Consider the following 22,366-nt stretch of genomic DNA (forward strand, 5'->3'; position numbering starts at 1 on the left):
GCTAAAATAATGGCAGCGTGTCAGTATTCGGCTGATGCGACCCTAGACGCTGTTAGATTTGGTTCTAGTGCTTTGGCCACCTCGGTGGCCTCTCGTAGGCTCCTATGGCTCAGGAACTGGCAGATAGACTATAAAGCCAAGTGGGATCTAGTAGCGGCTCCCTTTGAGGGTCCAAACTTGTTCGGAGCTTCCTTGGATCCGATTTTGGTGGAGAATAAAGATAAAAAGAAAGTCATGCCTACATCCACCAAGAAGGCAGAGTCACGTAGTCACCCCTATCGCAGGCCCCAGTTCAAGTCTTATGACAGGGATCAGGACCAGCGATACCAACCGTACAGGCAGGACAGGTCATTCAACAGACAGGGGTTTCAGGACCGTTCTAGATTTCAGCCGCAGTCCAAGCGGCCCTTTCGTGGGGGGGGCGGCCGCCCCTTCCGCAGAGGGAAATGACTCAAACCCGAGTCATCCCATCGGAGGCCGCCTGGCACTGTATGCGGACGAGTGGGATCGGATCACGTCAGACGGTTGGGTCAGGGCGACCGTTCGCCACGGCCTAAGGTTAGAATTCCTCTCCAATCCCCCAAGTTTTTTCAAGGTTTTTCCCCCGGCCCGGGATCCGAAGCGACGTCTCCTCATGGACCTCGCGGTCGCCCATCTTCTAGAAATCAGGGCAGTGGAGGTCGTTCCGGAGCAGGAGAGGGGTCTGGGCTACTACTCCCACCTGTTCGTAGTTCCAAAATCCTCGGGGGGTTGGAGGGCGATTCTCAACCTGAAACGCCTGAACCGCTACTTAGTATACAGGCGGTTCAAGATGGCGTCCCTGAAATCGATTCTGCAGGGCATTCGGAGGGGGGATTACATGGCCTCAGTAGATTTGACGGAGGCCTATCTCCACGTTCCCATCCTTCAGTCTCACCGGCGTTATCTCAGGTTTTCTCACCGGGGCAGGCATTACCAATACCGGGCTCTCCCGTTCGGTTTGGCCTCAGCTCCGCGGACATTCACCAAGGTCCTGGCAGCACTGGCGGCTTACCTGCGTTCCATTCCGGTGAGACTTCAGTGCTACTTGGACGACGTTCTCGTTCAGGCGGGGTCCCTATTCAGAGCCAAGTCGGATCTTCGGCTGACGATCCGTTGGCTTCAGGCGTTGGGGTTTTCTGTGAACTTTCCCAAGAGCCACCTATCCCCGTCCCGGCAGATCCTACACTTAGGGACAGTGATAGATTCCGAGTCAGGGAGGGTCTGCCTGTCTCCAGAACGCTTGTCCAGCCTGCGCCAGCTGGTCTCCTCCGTACAAAAAAGAAGGTCTGTTTCCATACTGACCTTGTCTCAACTTCTGGGGAAGATGGTCTCTTGCATAGGGATAGTGCCCTGGGCCCGGCTCCATCTGCGGCCTCTCCAGTGGGCCTTGATCCCGGTCCAGAGAAGGATGATGAGCAACTCCTTGCGGCCAGTTCCTCTACCAGCGGAGGTGAGACTATCTCTTCAGTGGTGGATGTCCCCGGCGCTGCAACAGGGGGCTTGCTTTTGGGAGCCCGAGAGAGTCACCGTGACGACGGATGCCAGCCTCTTCGGCTGGGGGGCCGTGATGGACTCCGACATGACCCAGGGACGTTGGTCTGCCTCGGATCTCCGCCACAACATCAATTGGCTGGAGCTGAAAGCCGCGAGACTTGCCCTACGGACTTTTCGTCATCACCTGCGGGGGCACCATGTCCTCCTGCTTACGGACAATGTGGCGACGAAGGCCCATGTCAATCGCCAGGGGGGCACCCGCTCACGTTCTCTCTGGCGAGAGGCGCAGTTGTTGGGCTTGTGGGCGGAGAGACACTTAGCCTCCATAGTGGCGGAGCACATCTCAGGAGTGTCCAATCTTCAGGCGGATTGGCTGAGTCGCACAACCCTAGACGATGGCGAGTGGCAACTGGGCCCGGAGTTGTTTCAGAAGATATGCGGCAGGTTCGGCACGCCTCTGGTCGATCTGTTCGCCTCTCCCGACAACGCTCAGCTGCCCCGGTTCTTTACCCGGTTCCAGTCCCCGTCGGCGGAAGGAGCGGATGCTCTCAGGAGCCGGTGGCCCCCGGGCCTTCTTTATGCCTTTCCTCCCCTTCCCCTCGTTCCCCGTACGATAGGGAAGATAGTCACAGAGAGGGCTCTCGTTATCCTGTTAGCCCCTTACTGGCCGAGGAGACCCTGGTTCGCGGACCTGGTCCAGCTGTCGGTAGCAGACCCCTGGAGGATTCCCCCGGGGGAGGTCGTTCTGAGTCAGGGGGCTTTACATCACCCAGGGCCTCAGTGGCTCCATCTGACCGCCTGGCTCTTGAACGGAGGGTCCTGAGGGGGCAGAGGCTGTCATCGGGAGTTATAGCCACCTTAGAGGCGTCTAGGAGGCCGTCCACGGTTAGGATTTACAATGCCACATGGAAAGCGTTTGCAAAGTGGTGTATCCCTTTGGGGTTGGATCCTTCTAGAGCTACCGTCCCAAACGTGTTGGAGTTCCTCCAGAAGGGGTTGGAGGACGGCTTGTCGCATAATACGCTCCGGCGTCAGGTGGCGGCCTTGGCCACCATTCTGGGGGGGGAGGGTTCCCTCACCCTTTCCCGTTCTCCTCTGGTTAAGCGTTTCCTGAAGGGGGCGGCTAACATCCGTCCACCTCCGGTCCATAGGTTTCCGACCTGGGATCTGACCCTGGTTCTCCAGGCTCTGACGAGCTCCCCGTTCGAGCCACTTAGGACGGTACACATGCGTCTGCTTACCCTTAAGGTGGTGTTTTTAGTGGCCATTACATCGGCCAGGCGCATTTCGGAGTTGGGGGCCCTTTCTTCACGCAGTGACTTGTGTGTTATACACCAGGACAGGGTGGTCCTTCGTTTGGATCCTTCGTTCATTCCGAAGGTGAATTCACAGTTTCACAGGGCCCAGGAGGTCGTACTCCCGAATTTTTGTCCCAATCCCTCAAGGGAGCGGGAGTTAGTGTGGCATAAGCTGGATGTTCGCCGGGCTGTTCGCATTTACCTAAAGCGAACTGAGGGCATTAGGAGGACGGAGGCATTATTTGTTTCCTTTCGCCCAGGCTCGTTAGGATGCAAGGTTTCTTCTTCCACCATCGGACGATGGATTAGGTTGGCCATACTTGAGGCTTACGGAGCTTCTGGGAAGACTCCCCCATCGGGGATCACTGCGCACTCCACCCGCAGTGCCGCTACTTCGGCGGCCTGGGCCACCAGGGCACCCTTCGAGGATATTTGTAGGGCGGCCGCTTGGGCCTCCCCCACTCCTTTTATTAGGCACTATCGTTTGGATACTTATGCCTCGGCTGAGGCATCTTTTGGCCGGAGGGTTCTTCAGAGGGTGGTGGCCGATTCCTCACCTGGGACCCAGTCTGCCCGCCCGGGGACGTAGCGTGGGTATGTCCCTGCTGTGACCCCTCCCTCCACTCTACTGGAAAAAGAACGTTGGTCTTACCTGAACGTTTTTTTCTGGAGTAGTGGAGGGAGGGGTCACATTTCCCGCCCTAGTTAGTTAGACAGGGTCCGGGAGGTGTAGAATCGGGAGGCCCCGGGGGGGCTTGTCCTTGTTTTGTGTTTGCTTGCAGATGCTGGCCGTGACATCGCGGAAACTGGGAACCAACGGGAGAAGGCGAAGGTTAAGAAGTTTTCTCTCAGTCAAATGGACCAATCAGGCTGTGTTAACCCTGCTGTGACCCCTCCCTCCACTACTCCAGAAAAAAACGTTCAGGTAAGACCAACGTTCTTTCTCTTCGTAACTTTTCTTTTTCTTTTGGAGATATAGTATTTCAGAAGGGACAGGCAATAGACACGGGAGAGATTGAAATTGGAGATCAGGTGATGCAGACGATCCCACCGGGTCTCTTTTGGCGGTTCCAGATCACGATCCATCATCCACTGTACCTGAAATTCAACGTCTCCCTGGCAAAAGATTCTCTCCTTGGGATCTATGGCAGGCGCAATATTCCTCCCACTCACACCCAGGTATTGTAATGTTGTCTACTCTTTAAAAGGTTAGCTGTTCCACAGTGCATTGGGCTCCCCCAAATGATAGTGAGGTTCACTCTTAAACAGCTCATTCAAGAACAGCCTTGCTTCTCGGTGTCTTCTTTATCATGGAGTCTTTTTTTTATCATGATTCTTTCTTAGCAATTGAGAATTTTTCTTCATTGTATGCAAGCAGGCAAGGAGGGAAACAATTTTGCCAAATCTATGAAACCCAGGAAATCTTCCAGCTGTAATTGTATTAAGCAATAGACAGTCGCTTAAGGAATGCGGTGGCTCAGGGGTTAAGATGCTGAGCTTGTCATTCAGAAAGGTCGGCAGTTCAGCGGTTTGAATCCTTAGTGCCACGTAACGGAGTGAGCTCCCGTTACTTGCCCCAGCTTCTGCCAAACTAGCAGTTCGAAATCACGTAAAAATGCAAGTAGAAAAATAGGGACCATCTTTGGTGGGAAGGTAACAGCGTTCTGTGCGCCTTCAGTGTTTAGTCATGCCGGCCACATGTCCATGGAGACGTCTTCGGACACTGCTGGCTCTTTGGCTTTGAAATGGATATGAGCCCCCTAGAGTCGAGAACGATTAGCACATATGTGTGAGGGGAACCTTTACCTTTTTAGACAGTTGCTTGATTTTGAATTTCAGTTCAGAGAGAGCTAGGAGGGACCTTGGAATTCTTCTAGTTTATTCCAGACAGGTGGCTATCCAGCCTCTTTAAAACCCTCCAGTGATGAAGCACCCACAACCTCTGGAGGCCAGCTGTTGCACTGGTTAATTGTCCTCACTGTTAGGAAGTTTCTCCTTAATTTCAGGGTGCTTCTCTCATTGATTAGTTTCCATTCATTGTTTCTTGTCCTGCTCTCTGGTGCTTTGGAAAATAAGCTTCTTTGTGGCAGCCCCTCAAATACTGGAATACTGCTATCATGTCCCCTTAGTCCTTCTTTTCTCTAAACTAGCCATAGTCCATGGCTAGTCTAGAGAAAAGTCTAAAGCAAAATATATATTTCCCCCCCATATTTAGAATACTTCATGATAGTTATTACTGCCTCCTGGGGTGAACTGCAAACAGTCCCAGAAATATCTACAACCTGACTTTTGTTCATTTATAAACAACTATAAATCTTCCCCGGAGCAGTGAATCATCCTCATTTAATTAACACCTTTTGACAGCCTTTTGAAAGAATATCTCATATAGCCCTAAAAAGAGAAAGAGATTTGCCTTTATTGTTTGTTTTCGTTGGAAACAAAGGATAAAGATTCACACCCGTCTTTAGATTTGAACACTCGAAGGGTAAGGAATCTTTCTTCCCTGAATGTCTACATTTAATGTTGTGTCTTCATAAATAAATAGTTTCCATTTTGTCCCACAGCCACTTCTCCAAGACAATTTGCTCTTCTGTCTTTTGGACAGTATGTATGCACAAGAAAAACCACTTCATGTACATTGTTAATTGCCCATGCCTTTGTTCTGAAAAAAATTAGGGAACACTTTAAGGACATACAAGCTTTGAGCCAGTTTCCCCAAAAATGTTTTTAAAAAGATGGGGCATGGGTGTGGTTTTTTTTTTTCATATTTTGCTTCTATGTTAGCAATTACAAAAAAGGAGCTGAAGCTTCTGCCTGACTTAATCTGTCTATTTTTAGGAAATTAAAAAATTGGGGCGCAACACAAATTGTCCTTGCTAAAGCCTCTCACTTTTCCCTTTATCCCAGCCCTATGGATTGAAATGATAAGCAGTCTAGTGTTACATAAATGTTGTGGAAATTTGGTCATGGATTGTTACGCAAGCAATATTTGCCAGTTTGCATCTGGCTATTGCACTGTCTGCAGTGTTTTCTGGACTGCAGTTTCTCAAAGAGAAAGAGAAAGTTTCCAGGGTGTTCTTGATGTCAACTTGCAAAGCATCCTTGGCCTGCTCTCGAGTTGCCATAGGCAAAGGGGATGGGGAACTGATGACTCAGCATGGCAGCCACAAACAGAAGCATATTCCACACATATCTTTCTCAAGGCTGTCTCCCCGGTTACCCACAGCAGCTGGAGAGGCGTGATCTCTACAGCCCACGAAAGTGCTCTCTTGGAGAATGTGATTTATGACACACCCTGGGCAGATGGGGGAAATAGGGTCATAATTTGGCCGTAAATTACAGATTTACATATTAACTGAGTTGGAAGGTACTTTGTAGGTCATCTAGTCCAACCCCACCCGCCCACCCCGCCCAAACAGGAGACCCTGCCTACACCATTACTGACAGATGGCGGTATCTTCTTAAAAGCTTCCAGTGGTGAAGCTCCCACAACTTCTGAAGGCAAGCTGTTCCATTGGTTGATTGTTCTCACTGTCAGAAAAATTCTCCTTATTTCTAGGTTGAATCTCTCCTTGATCAGTTTCCATCTATTGTTCCTTGTCTGGCCTTCAGGTGCCTTGGAAAATAGGTAGACCCCCTCCTCTCTGTGGCAGCCCCTCAAATATTGGAAGACTCCTATCATGTCTCCCCAGGTCCTTCTCTTCACTAGAATAGACATGCCCAGTTCCTGCAACTGTTCATCGTATGTTTTAGCCTCCAGTCCCCTCATCATCTTGGTTTCTCTTTTCTGCACTCTTTCTAGAATCTCAACATCTTTATTATAGTGTGGTGACCAAAACTGGATGCAGTACTCTAGGTGTGGTCTTACTAAGGCTTTATAGAGTGGTATTAGTACTTCATTTGATCTTGATTGTATCTCTCTGTTAATGCAGTTTAGGATTGAATCGGCTTTTTTGGCTGCTGCTGCACATTGTTGGCTCATATTTAGCTAGTTGTCCACTAAGACTCCAAGATACCCCTCACAGTTAAAACCACATTAAAACCAATGATAAATGAAGGTTGGCCATGAAGCATCCAGATTTTTATCACGTGACCATGGGAATACTGCAGGGGTACGAATTTCAAAAAATTGGTCGCAGATACTCTTTGTTCAGCCCTGTCGTAACTTTGAAAGGTCCCTGAATAAATGGTTCTAACCTGAGGACTCTCTGTACAGTAAAATATCTAATGGTAGGACTGATACATAAAACAAAAATACAATGCAGAAAATGAGATCTAAAAATAAATGGGAACATAAGTCATAAAATAAAAATAGTGTTATTAAAAGGGACGAATAGCTAAGTGCCTGAAAATTGATAGTACAGATGGTAGCACAAAACTGGACAACTTGGGAGGATATTTTTGAGTTCAGATCTGAAAGAAGTAATAATAATTAGAAATCACACCCCATGGTGGGAAACCTCTTCAAGACTGGATAAATGAATCTCTGTCTAGAATCCCTATATAGAGAGCAAGATATCAGGGTTAGATAAAAGACGAGACATGGTGGTGCAGTGATTAGAATGCATAATTGCAGGCTAACTCTGCCCATTGTCAGGAGTTCGGTTGTGATCACCTTAAGATTGACTCAGCCATCCTTCCTTCCAAGGTCAGTAAAATGAGGACCCAGATTGCTGGGTGCTATATGCTGACTCTGTAAACTGCTTTGAGATTAACAGAGGTGGAAGGGACATTGTAAGTCATCTAGTCCAACCTCCCATCCAAGCAGGACACCCTATACCATTTCTGACAGATGGTAGTCCCAATCTCTTCTTGAAAGCTTCCAGTGATGAAGCTCCCACATCTTCTGAAGGCAACTTCTGTTCCATGGGTTGCTCGCTTTCACTGTCAGAAAATTTATCCTTATTGACTGCTGTAATGCACTGTGAAGTGATAAAAACTGTACGTCTAAGTGCTAGTACTATGTTGATTGTAGAACAAGAACCTTTATTGGTCACCAGCATGGATCTGGTGAAGGATAATGTTCTATGCCCAAATCTGCCAACTGATTAAAATACTTGTTCAAATACGTCCATGCTTCAATCAAAGACAGGTTATTAGTATCTAATTCACAAAGCACTAAATCAGCTTCCTTTTAATGGTTGTGGAAGGAATCGGTGAACTTAAGCTAAGTTTAGTTTGGGTTTGGGAAGTAACTTTGAAGAGGCAACGCATTGCTCTCGATGTCAAGGAGAAAAGGAATGGAATATAAATAAGTAAAGGATTCCTCTGAGATGAAAGGCAACAAGAATTCATTTGATCATTTCTGTAATCTGTGCTGTTTCAGTTTGACTTTGTAAAACTAATGGATGGAAAACAGCTAATTAAACAGGAACCAAGACATTTTGAAGAATCTCACCAGGGGCCCAGAAATCTAATTTTAATGTCCATGCAAGAAACTGGTTTCATAGAATATATGGACCAAGGAGCGTGGCACATGGCATTTTACAACGACGGCAAGAAAGTGGAGCAAGTCCTTATGCTGACCACAGCAATTGGTAAGAGATCATATTTTTATTTTCTCATAGATTTGATGGAGACAGTAGGGTCTCAGCCAGTACTGGGATTCAGCCAGTTTGCACCTATTCAGGAGAACTGGTTGTTAACTTTCTAAGCAGTTCAGAGAACCGGTTGTTGGAAGAAATCTCCTTTTTTCACTTTACAAGGCTAATCCTGTAAGGAAGGCAGGAAGGAAACATTCTGGTGTTGTTTCTAGCTTCATCTTGATTGCTCTACTCACAGAATCTGCCTCTCCGGTTAACCCTTATTACAGCTAAGGCGAAGCACCCATCGACCTGAGTGACGTTGAGTTGGCCATGCCCAGCCAGTCACATGACCACCGAGCCACGCCTTCCCAGCTGGTCATTAGGCCAGCGAACCAGCTGTTAAATTATTTGAATCCCACCGCTGGTCTCAGCACATACCGTGCGTTCCAGATATATGTGTGATCATTATTTCATCAGCTCCACATATTTGGTGTTTATTAGGTTCTGAAAGGCTCTGAATCAGTTTATATAAACAAGATTAGCATGAATAATTACAATTGGCAGGATCTATACTTTGACTAAACCAGATTGTTTAAAAAGAAAACAAAATTGAAATGGCTTCGCAGGAAAAAAAAAAGAGCCCACCTGCCACTCACAATTTGATTTTCTTTCCAGATTAGTTGGGAACATGAAATTCTGAAATGCAATTGTACAGTAGCATAGGAACATTTAGATTTTTCTGGTGGTCTCAGTACTGTGGAGTTTAAGATTAATTTAAATAGGAATGCTCAGTTGCAAAGACAGCAGAGTATCTTCAGATGAAATGTGAAGCTTCAATTCTTGATTATCTGCGCTTTCCATGGACAAAGAGGCTTAAAATTTCAGCTGTATCTGAGAATCATGGCTTGTGGCTCCCAAGCCAAGCACAATTCATTATCCAAGAAATCCTGGTTTATGATTCTGGGTTGTAAAAAAACCCCAAGAATTCTGCATGCTCTATATTACAGTGAACCAAGTTGGCTTCCAAAACGTCTGGAGATTTGCAGATTTGCATTGTATGATATCATTACAATCAGTTTAATAGAGTGGGAAGGGACCTTGTAGGTCATCTAGTCCAACCCCCCACCCCCACCCAAGCAGGAAACCCTATACCAGTGATAGCTAACTTTTTACGGCTCCTGTGCCAAAAGTGGGGGGAGCGCAGGGGAGGGTGTGCGTGGGCATGCTGCACCCATAATGCTATGCACATGGAGCCCCCTGTGCCCGCATGCACACGTGACCAGCAACCCACACACACACACACACACTTTTGGCACAGTTTTTTCACCCTCCCCAGGCTCCAGAGGCTTTCTAGGAGCCGGGGGAGGGCAAAAACAGCCTTCCCCCAGAGGCCCTGCGGAGGCTTCAGGAGCTTCCCTGAAGGCTCCGGAGGGTGAAAAACAGACCTATGGGGAGGCTGGAAGTTCGGGAATGGTGACTTCTGGTTTGTCCGTTGGGCCAATTTTCGACCTCTGGGGCCTTCAGGGGCCTTCAGGAGGCTTCCTTGCAGGCTCTGGAGGGCAAAAAACGGTCCTATGAGCAAACCGGAATTCTGTTTCCACACATCCGGTTTGCCCATAGGGCTGGTTTTTCACGCTCTGGAAGCTGCAAGGAAGCTTCCAGAGGGCGAAAAACGGCCTCAAAAGTCAGCTGACAGGGCAACGAAGTCAGCTGACAGGGCAATGCCTCACGTGCCCTAACAAATGGCTCTGTGTGCCATCTGTGGCAGGCGTGCCATAGGTTTGCCATCACGGCCCTATACCATTTCTGACAAATGGCAGCCCAATGTCTTCTATTTTTTATTTTTATTTTTAAACATAAAAAACCAACAACATGTAACATATAAAACTCTCATCCATTACATACAGCATGTCGTTTGGTTAGAACGAATAACATTTCTGCTTGAATGTATGATGTACAAGGACAACAATGAACATAAGCATACTTGATGGATGATTGGCGGGACTATGCATAATGGAGAGTAGTGATGTACAGTATAAACATAAACAGTCGGAAAATTCTTTCACACTGTAAAAATAATTAGAATGAGATAAGTGATTACATAAAGGTATATTGTTATGAAATAGACAATTAAGGATGCAAGGGAACTAGGCTTGCTGAAAAGAAAGAAATATTAACCGTAACTGAATATATGATGTACAATGAAAATGAGGTACTTAGTTATATTTGAGGGAAATTTTGTGATTGTATACGTAATTGAAAATATGGATGCACAAACGCTTGTAAACAATGTGTCAGTGTTCCAATTATCATGCAGAGTCCAAAGCAATTCTTTCCTTACTCCATCCTCACTGAAATTTCATACTGCCCAGGGTTGGTCAGAACTGGGATTCAGTACCCCTATAAAAGTAATTTTAAAGGGAGATTTGGGATAATGTCAGCGTTCCAAATATCATGCAGAATTAATTCAGAGTCCAAGGCAAAACTATCCTTAAAGTTCCAATTTAATAAGTCAGACATGTTGGCAACGAACTGTGGAATCCCAAATCTAAAGCTTCCTGGGATTTCACCCAGTTGAAAGTTCATGATCTTATCCCCACACCCATAAATCCATCACATAGTCCAATCTTCTTCGGCCACGGTGGCATCTCCACCCAGCCAGTTCCAGTCAGGTGCAGAGGTGCGGAGACAAAAGATGACCTTGGGCTTCTAGAAAAGAATGACAAGAACACATTCCTCAATTCTACTCCTTTCTATTCTCCCCCTCCCAATTACTACACTAATGAAACAGCACAGTGAAATAATAGAAAGTGTGGCAGGCCAAAGATCCTAAAAAGGAATATAACTACAGGTCTGACACAATTTCTTCTTGAAAGCTTCAAGTGAGTGAGTGCAACTAGAAAGTGCATAGGTAGGTTTTGTTGGCTTTTTGGAAAAGTGGGAGTACTCAGTGAGGTAGATACTAGATCTTTGAAAGGCAAATTTCCAGTCTTAACCTTCGAAATTAGCCTGAAATTCATTGGTGCATTAAAAGCCTAAATGAAAGTGGAGGATCATAGCCTTCCATATTTTAGGGGAAATGAAAAAGAAAGTGACATTTTCAGCCATGCCATGTCAGGGTAGTAGAAGCTACAGTAAGTCCCTGCAGGACTACTCAGCCCATGTTGCACAGATCAGCTCTGGATGATTTGTCATTTCCCTTAACAGAAGGAACCAGATGAGAAAACACACACACACACACACACACACACACACACACAAATACACACAGCCCATTGGCGTGCTCCATTGCAAATATGCAAATCCAGGCAAGATTTATTTATTTTATTTGTCAAAGAAAATTACAAATTTGAGCAACAAAAATAAGAAAATCAAAATGTGACAGGGGCGACGGACATACCAGGGAACTTATGGACCTAGAACAACTTAGGACCCCTTAGGGACCTCTTAAACATGGAGTGAAGACCGAAGTTAGGTTAGAATTAAAACTGTGAAAGCTAATGGCTGAGACAATTGAGCTATTATATGTTGAGACAATATATTTATCCATTGTTGGAGTAATTCAGCGTTCCCTGAGCTTTCTGGGTTGGTGGGAGAGGAACGAGGGGATGCTTTTGTGGGAGGAAAAGTTGCCCGCTGCTTGAGTAAGTCGGGATGCCAATAGGCCACAGCCTGGTAGTGGACCACACCCCACAGGGGCCCATGCATGCATGTAAACAGTTTCATTTGTGTGAGCAGTAGGGGTCTGTGCCCCCTGCTCATGCGAGTAGGGCTACGAGCATCTGTGTCCCCCGCTCCCATGTGAGATGATGAGCTTATGTGCCCGTCACTGTCCCATGCGCCTGCCTCTCGCACAAGTGGGGCTGTGCAAGCATGTGAGCCTCCTGCTTGAGTGAGTCAGGTTGCCTGCACCACCACTCATGCAGCCTAGTTGTGAATAGGCCCCAGCCCGGAAGTCAGCCACTGGCCTAAATTTGGGTACCCCTGCCTTAATTTACAACGATTCTGAGTACTAGGCATGGGATTAGTTGTTGCCATCGCCTGCCAAATGATTGTGTGGTGTGCTAGGCCTTGTTTGAGAAGGTAGTTTTCACATCCAGTATGCATTTCTTGTTTTTTGTTTTGTTTTGGTCTTTCTGTGAACAGAAGTCATGGATGATTGCTCTACTAACTGCAATGGAAACGGAGAATGCATTTCTGGCCATTGCCACTGTTTCCCGGGATTCCTCGGTCCTGATTGCGCACGAGGTATGGCTTTGAAGCTGAACACACTCACCCAAGTATACAAACATTCCTACATCTCTATGGAGATGCTCCATCTTCCCTGGATAGAAATAAAATACCTCCTAATATAAGATTTGTTCTATTAAGAACTATCTGATAACCCTGCATTGCCCGGGTATTTATGTATAGGGGGAAAATGTCCGGACCAAACATAATTTCTAATGCTGGATTTTTCCCCTTACCAGAGGGACTCCCCTTGTGGAGCATTATGAAGTCGTTACCATGGCAAACTCCACTACGCTGTACAGTAGAAGCCATTTTAAGGCACAACAGGCTGTATCTTAACAGAACACACATCCCAATGGGTTTTAGGGTGTCTTATCCCCACAGTAGTTGTTTCCAGAGACTAAGTCATCTGTGTACCAAGTTTGGTTGAAATTGCTCAAGGCGTTCCAGAGTTATGCTCTGGAACATATACACACACAGCTGTTTATATATTGAATTAGAATAGAGGTAGAAATTAGAAAGGGGGGAAATATTATTATGCATATTCCTATATAATATTTTAAAATTAATATGTAATGTAAAGATTAGAAGTTGAAATATGATTTTATTGTGTGTACTTAAAGAATATTACCATGGTTATTAGAATTGTGTTTTAAAATATTGAATAATTAAATGAGGAAGCATTTTATACATGGTGAAGCAAATACTAACATGTTAATAACTTTAATTTTAATATCTGTAATATTATTATAATTATGTGAGTATGATTAATGTAACTGATATGATCAATATGATCAATATTATTTTGCATCAAAACTACCAATATCCAGATTCCACACTGTTCATGTATTCAATACTTACATATATTTTTAAAAAATATATTAAAAAGAAATCACGGTTGTTCCAAAGATGCTTTTTTTTCAGAAGGCAACTGGACTTCCTGGGTAGGTGATGTTGTGTCCCGCCGGTGGCCAGCGGAGCTGGCGGCAGAGTCAGGCAGTTAGGAGGTTGGGGAGGAACAGGGGCCAGTCCTGGGGGCTTAAGAAAGCTCAGATGAGGGCTCTGTATCAGAGGCAGAGAGGGAGCTAGACAACAGTGAGGCAGAGGAACAACTGGAGCCTGTTCCCAGTGTGCGCATGCACAGAGCTACCAGAAGACAAGAATAACTAAGAAAGCAGGATCAACTTGGGAGTTAAGCCACACCTTGCAGATGATTGGCCCCTCCCATAGCAAACAAAAGAGGAGCAAACGGGGAGGGGGCTTTTGCAGGAAACAATTTGTTTCTTCTGTTGTTTCAAGAGTGGAAAGTTCTGTTTGTGACTATAAGAGACTCTGTGCCAAGTGTTGCCTTGCCCTGCATTTGGAAACTAGTTATCTGGCAGCTCTCCAAGTGAGATAAGGTTCGTGTTGATAAATATTCCTCTGAAAGACTGTTTTGCCAAGCCTTGCTGACTGTGAATGAAAGGAACTCACAGTTGTGTAAATAAAAGAGACTGTGTCAGGACCAAGATTCTGTTTCTTTCTTTTTAAGGAAGCCTAGGTCAGAACAGGGGTTGTTGTTGTTTTTCCTTTGAAAACATTTTGCTTCTCCATGAAAGTTAGAACTGCAGAAGCTTCTCGGATGAAGACATGATCCGATGCAGATTATTGATGCCAAATTGCATCTTCCTTCCACAGATTCCTGCCCAGTTTTATGCAGTGGCAACGGGGAATACGAGCAGGGCCACTGTGTTTGTCGCAATGGGTGGAAAGGAGCAGAATGTGATGTCCCAGAGGAGCAGTGCATCGACCCCACCTGCTTTGGTCATGGCACATGTATCATGGGAATCTGCATTTGTGTCCCAGGTTATAAAGGAGAGATCTGCGAAGAAGGTTGGTCTCTTTTTTTTGTTCTTGGAAATCTACTTCCAAAGTGTCAAAAGGTTTGGTACTTAAAAAGCCATTGCACCGACTGCCGAAAGTGGTGTACAAAACACTTTCTCATGGGATGTTCTACAGCAGGGGTATCAAACTCAATTTCATCGAGGCCCCCATCAGGGTTGTGTTTGACCTCGGAGGGCTAGGGTGGGTGTGGCCAGCTCACCATCACTCAATTGAGCCCTAAATTAATGTTGCTAAGCGAAAATTTGTTAAGTGAGTTTTGCCCCATTGAATGACCTTTTCTGCCTTGGTGTTTAGGTCACTGCACTTATTAAGTTAATAACAATGTTGTTCAGTTAATCTGGCTTCCCCATTGATTTTGCTTATCAGAAGGTCACAAAAAGTAAACACATGACCCCAGGACACTGAAAACATCATAATTATGTGCAAGTTGCAAAGTTTTTTTATCACATGACCAAGGGAGTGCTGCAATGGCCATAAGTGTCAAGAATGGTCATAGGTCACTTTTTTCAGTGCCAGGGTAACTTTGAACAGTCACCAAATAAAGTGTTTTAAGTCAAGGACTGCCTGTACCTCTCAAACGGGCTATTCTGAACGTGGAATGATTCCTGCTGGAAACTTCCGCCCGCTGATAAAATCCAGCATCTTGTTCAATCGTGACTTTTACTGCCTTCCTTTTTTTCCTTGTTCTTAAAGGAAATAAAATTAAACATTCACTCCACTTACCGGTACATAGGATACAAAAAATGTTTGAAAACTGAATCAGCAGATTAAAATAAAAGCAATATTTGTTTATTTAATTTGATTTTATTTATGTATTAAATTTATTTGCTGTCCATCTCGCCATCTAACATCGAGCCATTGCTTATTTAGAATTAAATATGTTACTTCCAAAATCGTATGAGTGTTAAAATTCCTCTCTGTATGAATTCCAGCAACGGAGAAACTAATTTTCTAGCTGAAGAATTACTGTGTTTCTAATGATAGCAAAAACTTTACACGGGTTAATCTGTTGGGTAAAATACACCAGCAATCTTAGAAGCTGTTGTAATTCCTTCAGATCCACCCAACTGGGTGGGGTTGGTGAGAGTTGAGTTCCAATATATCTTTCAGTATCATCTCCTCCAATGCTATGAAAGTTCTGACTGAATTTCTGGACCCTGCTAAACACTGAAAAATAGAATAGAAATAGAATAGAAATAGAAATAGAAAGGGAAGGGAAGGTGAGAAGAGAAGAGAATTCTTTATTCTTTATTGGCCAAGTGTAATTGGACACACAAGGAATTAGAATTAGAATGGAAGGGCAGGGCAGGGCAGGGCAGGGCAGGGCAGGGCAGAAGAGGAAGAGGAAGAGAAGAGAAGAGAAGAGAAGAGAAGAGAAGAGAAGAGAAGAGAAGAGAAGAGAAGAGAAGAGAAGAGAAGAGAAGAGAAGAAGAGAATTCTTTATTTTTTTATTGGCCAAGTGTGATTGGAAACACAAGGAATTTGTATTAGAGTAGAGTAGAGTGGAGTAGAGTAGAATGTATTGTCACTTCGAATGTACACAAATTTACACTAATGTACACTTTAAAATGAAATTTTGTCGCATGCAGCTCTCAAAGGGTCACCACCTCCAATGTACACTACACAAACATGACAAAATAAATAAATACAAAATTATGTATATACAGAAGGTCTGGACCTTGCTAAACCTTCCTTTGTCCCTTAGTTGTAATATAGTTTGCTTTACAGTTTGGCAATCTGAAGCTTCAAGGGGAGGGTGTGTTTGTCTTCAAACCTTATCCTTGAAAGCGTAAGGATACTTTTACTTGATTTCTGCTGGCTATTTCATGTCCTTGCTTTCCTATTTTATCTTCCAGAGGACTGCTTAGACCCTATGTGTTCTGGTCACGGAGTCTGTGTCCAAGGAGAATGCCACTGTTCCATGGGTTGGGGTGGAGTCAACTGTGAAACATCACTTCCCATCTGTCAAGAACAGTGTTCCGGTCATGGCACTTTTGTCCTGGAGACAGGACTGTGCAGTTGTGACCCAAAGTGGACAGGCTCCGATTGCTCATCCGGTAAGGTTTCTCGGCTCTGATCCATCTCAAATGCATTCAACAGTTTACTTTTGGATAAAGGAGAGTATTGTCCTCCAAATATGGGTGTCGCTAACATGGTCAACAGGGAAAGTTTAACAGTATGATTCTGGATACCAAAAAATAAAAGGAACCGCGAAAGGAATTTACTTTCTCATCTGCACTAAGCAAAATTTATCTGGCTCTCTCAAAGTTCCTGAGAATGAAGATGTCAGGGTTCCAAATAACATCCAAAATTAAATCAGAGTCTGAAGCAAAGTATTGCTCTAAGTTCCAATTTATTAAGAGAGTCATGTTGGCACATCTGGGAAAACCCGAATCTGAGCTTCCCAATTTTCCCCACCCAGCTGAAAGTTCAATATCCTTCCCCCACACCCACAAGTCCGTCACATGGTCCAATCTCCCACTGCCATGCTGGGAGTTCCACCCATCCAGTTCCGGTCAGGTGCAGAGGTATACAGACAAAGGATGACCTTGCCTTTCTAGAAAGAATTTTGTTGTGGCTACATAGTATCTCACTGCTTACAATCCCCCCTCCCATTTTCCCATTAATGAAACAGAATAGTAGGGTGGAATAGCTCTCTACATGGGGCTGCCCTTGAAGAGCACCCGGAGGCTTCAGCTGGTCCAGAATGCGGCCACGCGGGTTATCATGGGGGTACCTAGGTGCTCCCATGTTACACCCCTTTTAGGCGGCCTGCACTGGTTGTCAGTTGTTTTCCGTGTGCGATTCAAGGTATTAATTATGACCTTTAAAGCGCTCCATGGCTTAGGCCCAGGGTACCTGCGAGACCACCTACTGCCACCATTAGCCTCCCACCATCCAGTGCGATCCCACAGAGTTGGACTCCTCAGGGTGCCGTCGGCCAGACAGTGTCGGCTGGTGACCCCCAGGGGGAGAGCCTTCTCTGTGGGAGCGCCTTCCCTCTGGAATGAGCTGCCCCCGGAGCTTCGCATAATCCCTGACCTCCGGTCCTTCCGACGCGCCCTAAAAAGTTGCCTTTTCCAGCAAGCCGGCCTGGCCTCTTAATTTTTATCTCATTTTTAAAATGTATTGTCCTATAAATTGGGTTTGTTTGTTTGGATATGTATTTAATTTCTTTTTAACTTTCGGGATTTGGGTTTTTTAATGTTGTACGCCACCCTGAGTCCTTTGGGAGAAGGGTGGCATATAAATCCAATAAAACAAGCAAACAAACAATATTAGTGTGGCAGGCCAAAGATCCCAAAAGGAACTGGCTGCAGACCTGACAGAAGATTTCCTTGAACTCCAAGTGGTTCCCAGTCCTGATGGTGTTTCAGAGGGCCTTAAAAACCTGACTCTTCTCCCAAACTATAGTAATGATTGTAGCCCCGTTTGGTGTATATGTGTATACGTGAGTGAGGGGCCCTTAGTGTTCTCTGATAGCTGATGCCTGGTACTACCCTGTTTCTCCGAAAATAAGACATATGCCAAAAATAAGCCCTGGCATGTTTTTATGTGTGCACAGCTGAGCTGCGCGACTGTCGGAAGCTATTTTTTAAAAAAATAACTGAAAGTGAAAAAGAAAGTTGGCCACACCCACCCAGTCACATGACTACTGACCCACGTCTTCTGCTTGCTTGTGGCCACAAGGGAGCAGAAGGCTGAGCAGCGTGTTGGTGCCACGGCCGCGAGGTGAGGCAGGTGTCATGGCGTGGATGGCCTGGCTGTGGGGGCCCTGAGGTAAGCCAGTGCAGGGCGCGTGGGGCAGCTCCATCTCCCCACCTCACGATGGCGGCACTGGTGCACCACGTGGCCTCCTGCCCCGCCACGACCAAGCGGAAGAAGTGGGCCTCCCGTACATGGGAAAAAATAAGACAAAAGAAAGTAACACCTGGTCTTATTTTTGGGGAAACATGGTAGCACTGATGATGTTAAGGGGGTGTGCATAAACGCACCAGCGTACCTACCATCCCTGTCCTACTCTCCCATTTCTATGTACTCTTTTTATGTGTTTATGGCTATGTTTTGCTTATTTATATCCATTTATTTGTGCCATTTTTCCATTCATTTCATACTTGTTTCCTTGTACTTGTTGACAAATGAACATAAATAAAACAAATAAAACAAAATAAATGTCACCTGGTTTGGGTAATGAAACATCTGCAAGAAAACAACCAAGTTCTGAGAGAACCTCATTTCAACCCAGAGAACAAATATTCTCTGTTATTGGTATATGTGAGTTTTACTCATTGATTTGGATCTGCTATCCGTTTATTTGTTAATGTTGCCTTGTAAGACTGTGGCGTCTCGAGTGGTTGGGAGGCTGGGCAGGAGATTAGCAGGCCCATGTTCAAGAGCCAAGCGTTATTTTGGGGTGGGGTTGAGCTCTCGTCCTTCACTCCAGCTCTTGCAGGGGACATAAATGGAGACTCCAACTGGGCGTTCCCAAGGCAACAGTGATGTCAGTGGCTAATCCTTTCAATCCAGAAGCACTTCGATGCTTCTGACACAAGTGCAAAAATATTTTGCTTGGTACTGTGAGCTGTCCAGAGTCCAGCTTGATTCAGGAATTGGGCAGCACCTACTCTGAATGAATGGATGTTAAAATATAAAATTTTGTCTTTGGGTGTAAATACAGCTTCAGTATTGGCTCCCTTTCACTGAGGCAGGAAATAAAAGAAGTAAGAAGACAATTTAAAAAAAAAAACATTTGGTTTGTCAAGCATGTATGAAACAAACAAGTGTAAGTATGAATCTAACATATAAACATCTAAGTATAAGCAGGTATGAGTATATACATAAGAAATGAGCACAAATAAATAGGAACAATAGGATGGGGACGGTAGGCACACTGGTACGCTTATGCACGGACTCCTTACAGACCTCTTAGGAATGGGGTGAGGTCAACAGTAGACAGTTTAAGGTTAAAGTTATGAGGATTTGAGGATGAAACCACAGAGTCAGGTCGTGCATTCCAGGCATTGACCACTCTGTTACTGAAGTCGTATTTTCTACAATTGAGTTTGGAGCGGTTTACCTTGAGTTTGTATCTATTGTTTGCCCGTGTATTATTGTAGTTGAAGCTGAAGTAGTCGTTGACAGGTAGGACATTGTTGCAGACAAGCTTAGGTCAGACCGTAGACGGCGTAGTTCTAGGTCCAACATTTCAAGCCTAGTGGCATAAGGGATTCTGTTGTGAGCAGAGGAGTGGAGTATTCTTCTCGTGAAATATCTCTGGACTCGTTCGATTGTATTAATGTCCGACATACAGTGCAGATTCCAGACAAACGAGCTGTATTTGAGAATTGGTCTGGCAAAGGTATTGTATGCCCTAGTTAGCAATACAATGTTACTGGAGAAGAAGCTTCGCAAAATTAGGTTAATAACTCTTAATGCCTTTTTGGCAATTAAATATGAAGTCAGAATCTTTCATTTCCCTGGGCAGTTAAGCACACATGCAAGATGGATAACCGGTACTGTTCTCCAAAACATATTGATATAGAAGCACATAAGCACAACCTCACGTTCTATATCTACTGCAGTTAATGACATTGTAGATAACAAGAATGCAGACAGCATGGCAACCTAAAAGGGAAATTGTCGGAGGACACAGTTTTCTATCTCACTACAATAATGCATAAATTAACCAGCAATGACTTAGTGTTAGGAATTTAATTTATATAAAAATATATTCTAGCAAATGTTTTGGTAGAGAGAGAAAGAGAGATCCTTATGTATGGATTATAAAATATTTAGCATTAATTTTACTTTTCCTACATCGCACAAGTCAGAGGTTATTAAGGGGAGAAATACCTTAGAGAACTCTGTTGGTTTAAGTAATTAAAATGAAGGATCCAAAGTGAATTCTTAATGCTTCTTAAATTAATGTAGGTTCAGTTGTCTCCTTTTGAGAAAAAGAACAGAACAAACCAAGCAAGAACTCTTCCGAATCAATATTTATCACGGTGATAAAAATTAATCAGCTTCCAGAATTCAAATATATACGTGAAATCATAATGGAACAGCAGTAGCACATTCTGTATTTGTACTTTCCTGCCTGAACTTAAGTTAACTTTGAGAAGGCTTCGTTTCTTTCCCCTCTTGGAAAAGAAAAATATATCTATCCTGGTTCCATTTAAGTCATGCGGTGGAATAAATGCCTTTGAGGATATTCAGCTAATCCTCGACTTATGACCACAACTGAGCCCAAAATTTATGTTGTTAAGGTGGGTAGGTAGATAGATAGATGACAGAGAGATATACATGGATGGATGGATGGGTGGATGGATGGATGGGTGGGTGGCTGAGTAGGTAGGTAGGTAGGTAGATAGACAGACAGAAAGACAGACAGATATACATGGATGGGTGGGTGGGTGGGTGGGTGGGTGGGTAAGGTAGGTAGGTAGGTAGATGACAGAGAGATATATGGATGGGTGGATAAGTAGGTAGGTAGATAAGTACATAGAGATGATAGATAGATAGATAGATAGATAGATAGATAGATAGATAGATAGATAGATAGATAGATAGATAGATAGATAGATAGATAGATAGATAGATAGATAGATAGATGATAGATAGATAGATAGATAGATAGATAGATAGATAGATAGATAGATGATAGATAGATAGATAATGATGATAGATAGATAGATAGATAGATAGATAGATAGATAGATAGATAGATGATAGATAGATAGATAGATAGATAGATAGATAGATAGATAGATGATAGATAGATAGATAGATAGATAGATAGATAGATAGATAGATAGATGATAGATAGATAGATGATAGATAGATAGATGATAGATAGATAGATGATAGATAGATAGATAGATAGATAGATAGATAGATAGATAGATAGATAGATAGATAGATAGATGATAGGTAGGTAGGTAGGTAGGTAGGTAGGTAGGTAGGTAGGTAGGTAGGTAGGTGAGAGAGAGATGCATAGATGGGTGGATGGATTTATTGTCATTGCACATTGTACAACAACATTAAATGCCATCTTCAGTGTATATTATAACTATAAAAATAAACACGCACAAACATCCTGCACATGCTATATAATTGAAATTGAAAATCCGATATTGCATTAAGAAGGCACTATACCGTAGAATTCAATACAGTCACTGCCCTGGGATAGAAGCTGCTTTTCAGCCTATTTGACCTTGTTTTCATTATCCTGTACCGTCTGCCAGATGGTAACAGTTCTAAAAAAAGGGTGCCCAAAGATTAGATGGATCTTTGAGGATGTTTTGAACTTTCTTAAGGCAGGGGGAGCTATAAAGCTCTTCCAAAGAGGGAAAAGGGCAATCAATGATCCTCTGGGCAATGACGTTGACCCTCTGGAGGGTTGTCCTATCTGCCCCTGTGCAATTGGCAAACCAGACACAGGTGTAGTAAGTTGTGATGTTTTTTGCTGATTTTCAGCAAAAAATGGTCATTTGGGAGAACAGCTTTGCATTTATGACTTCATGATTTACTTAACAATCATGTGTTTCACTTAATGGCTCTCGTAAAAATGGTTGTAAAATCAGGCCTCCTCACATGGGTGCCTTGTCCCGTATCTTATCTTTTCTTTCAATGTATCCAAAATAAATTTCTGGATTAATGTTCGCCATGTTCAGAAGCCATGATAAAATATGTACAAATGAAACCTTTCAAAACTTTTTGGTGAGCAGGGCATCTTCCGGTTATTCCTGACAGAAACTTAGTGAGGCAAATATTTCTCTCTTAAGAATATCATTTTAGTATTTAGTAAATTTAGTATTTAGTATTCAGAGCAGGGTATTCAAAGCAGGATGGCTATGGAACAGGTTTAGGAAAGATATGGGTGATGAAAAGTGGATTTGTTTCCTCAGGAGTCAG

General features: G+C 44.2%; 1 protein-coding gene across 1 annotated transcript in view; it reads left to right on the plus strand.

Annotated features, from left to right (window-relative positions):
* TENM1 (teneurin transmembrane protein 1) overlaps window positions 1-22,366 on the plus strand; it is a 384,715-nt gene that overhangs the window by 234,988 nt on the left and 127,361 nt on the right. The window contains exons 6-10 of the mRNA XM_081964396.1: window positions 3,787-3,992; window positions 8,140-8,350; window positions 12,485-12,586; window positions 14,246-14,440; window positions 16,309-16,509. Of these exons, the coding sequence (XP_081820522.1) occupies window positions 3,787-3,992; window positions 8,140-8,350; window positions 12,485-12,586; window positions 14,246-14,440; window positions 16,309-16,509 (915 nt within the window). The remainder of the gene's footprint in view (window positions 1-3,786; window positions 3,993-8,139; window positions 8,351-12,484; window positions 12,587-14,245; window positions 14,441-16,308; window positions 16,510-22,366) is intronic.

Source organism: Natrix helvetica (assembly GCF_964273705.1).
Source record: "Natrix helvetica genome assembly, chromosome: 11".
Lineage (NCBI taxonomy): Eukaryota > Metazoa > Chordata > Lepidosauria > Squamata > Natricidae > Natrix > Natrix helvetica.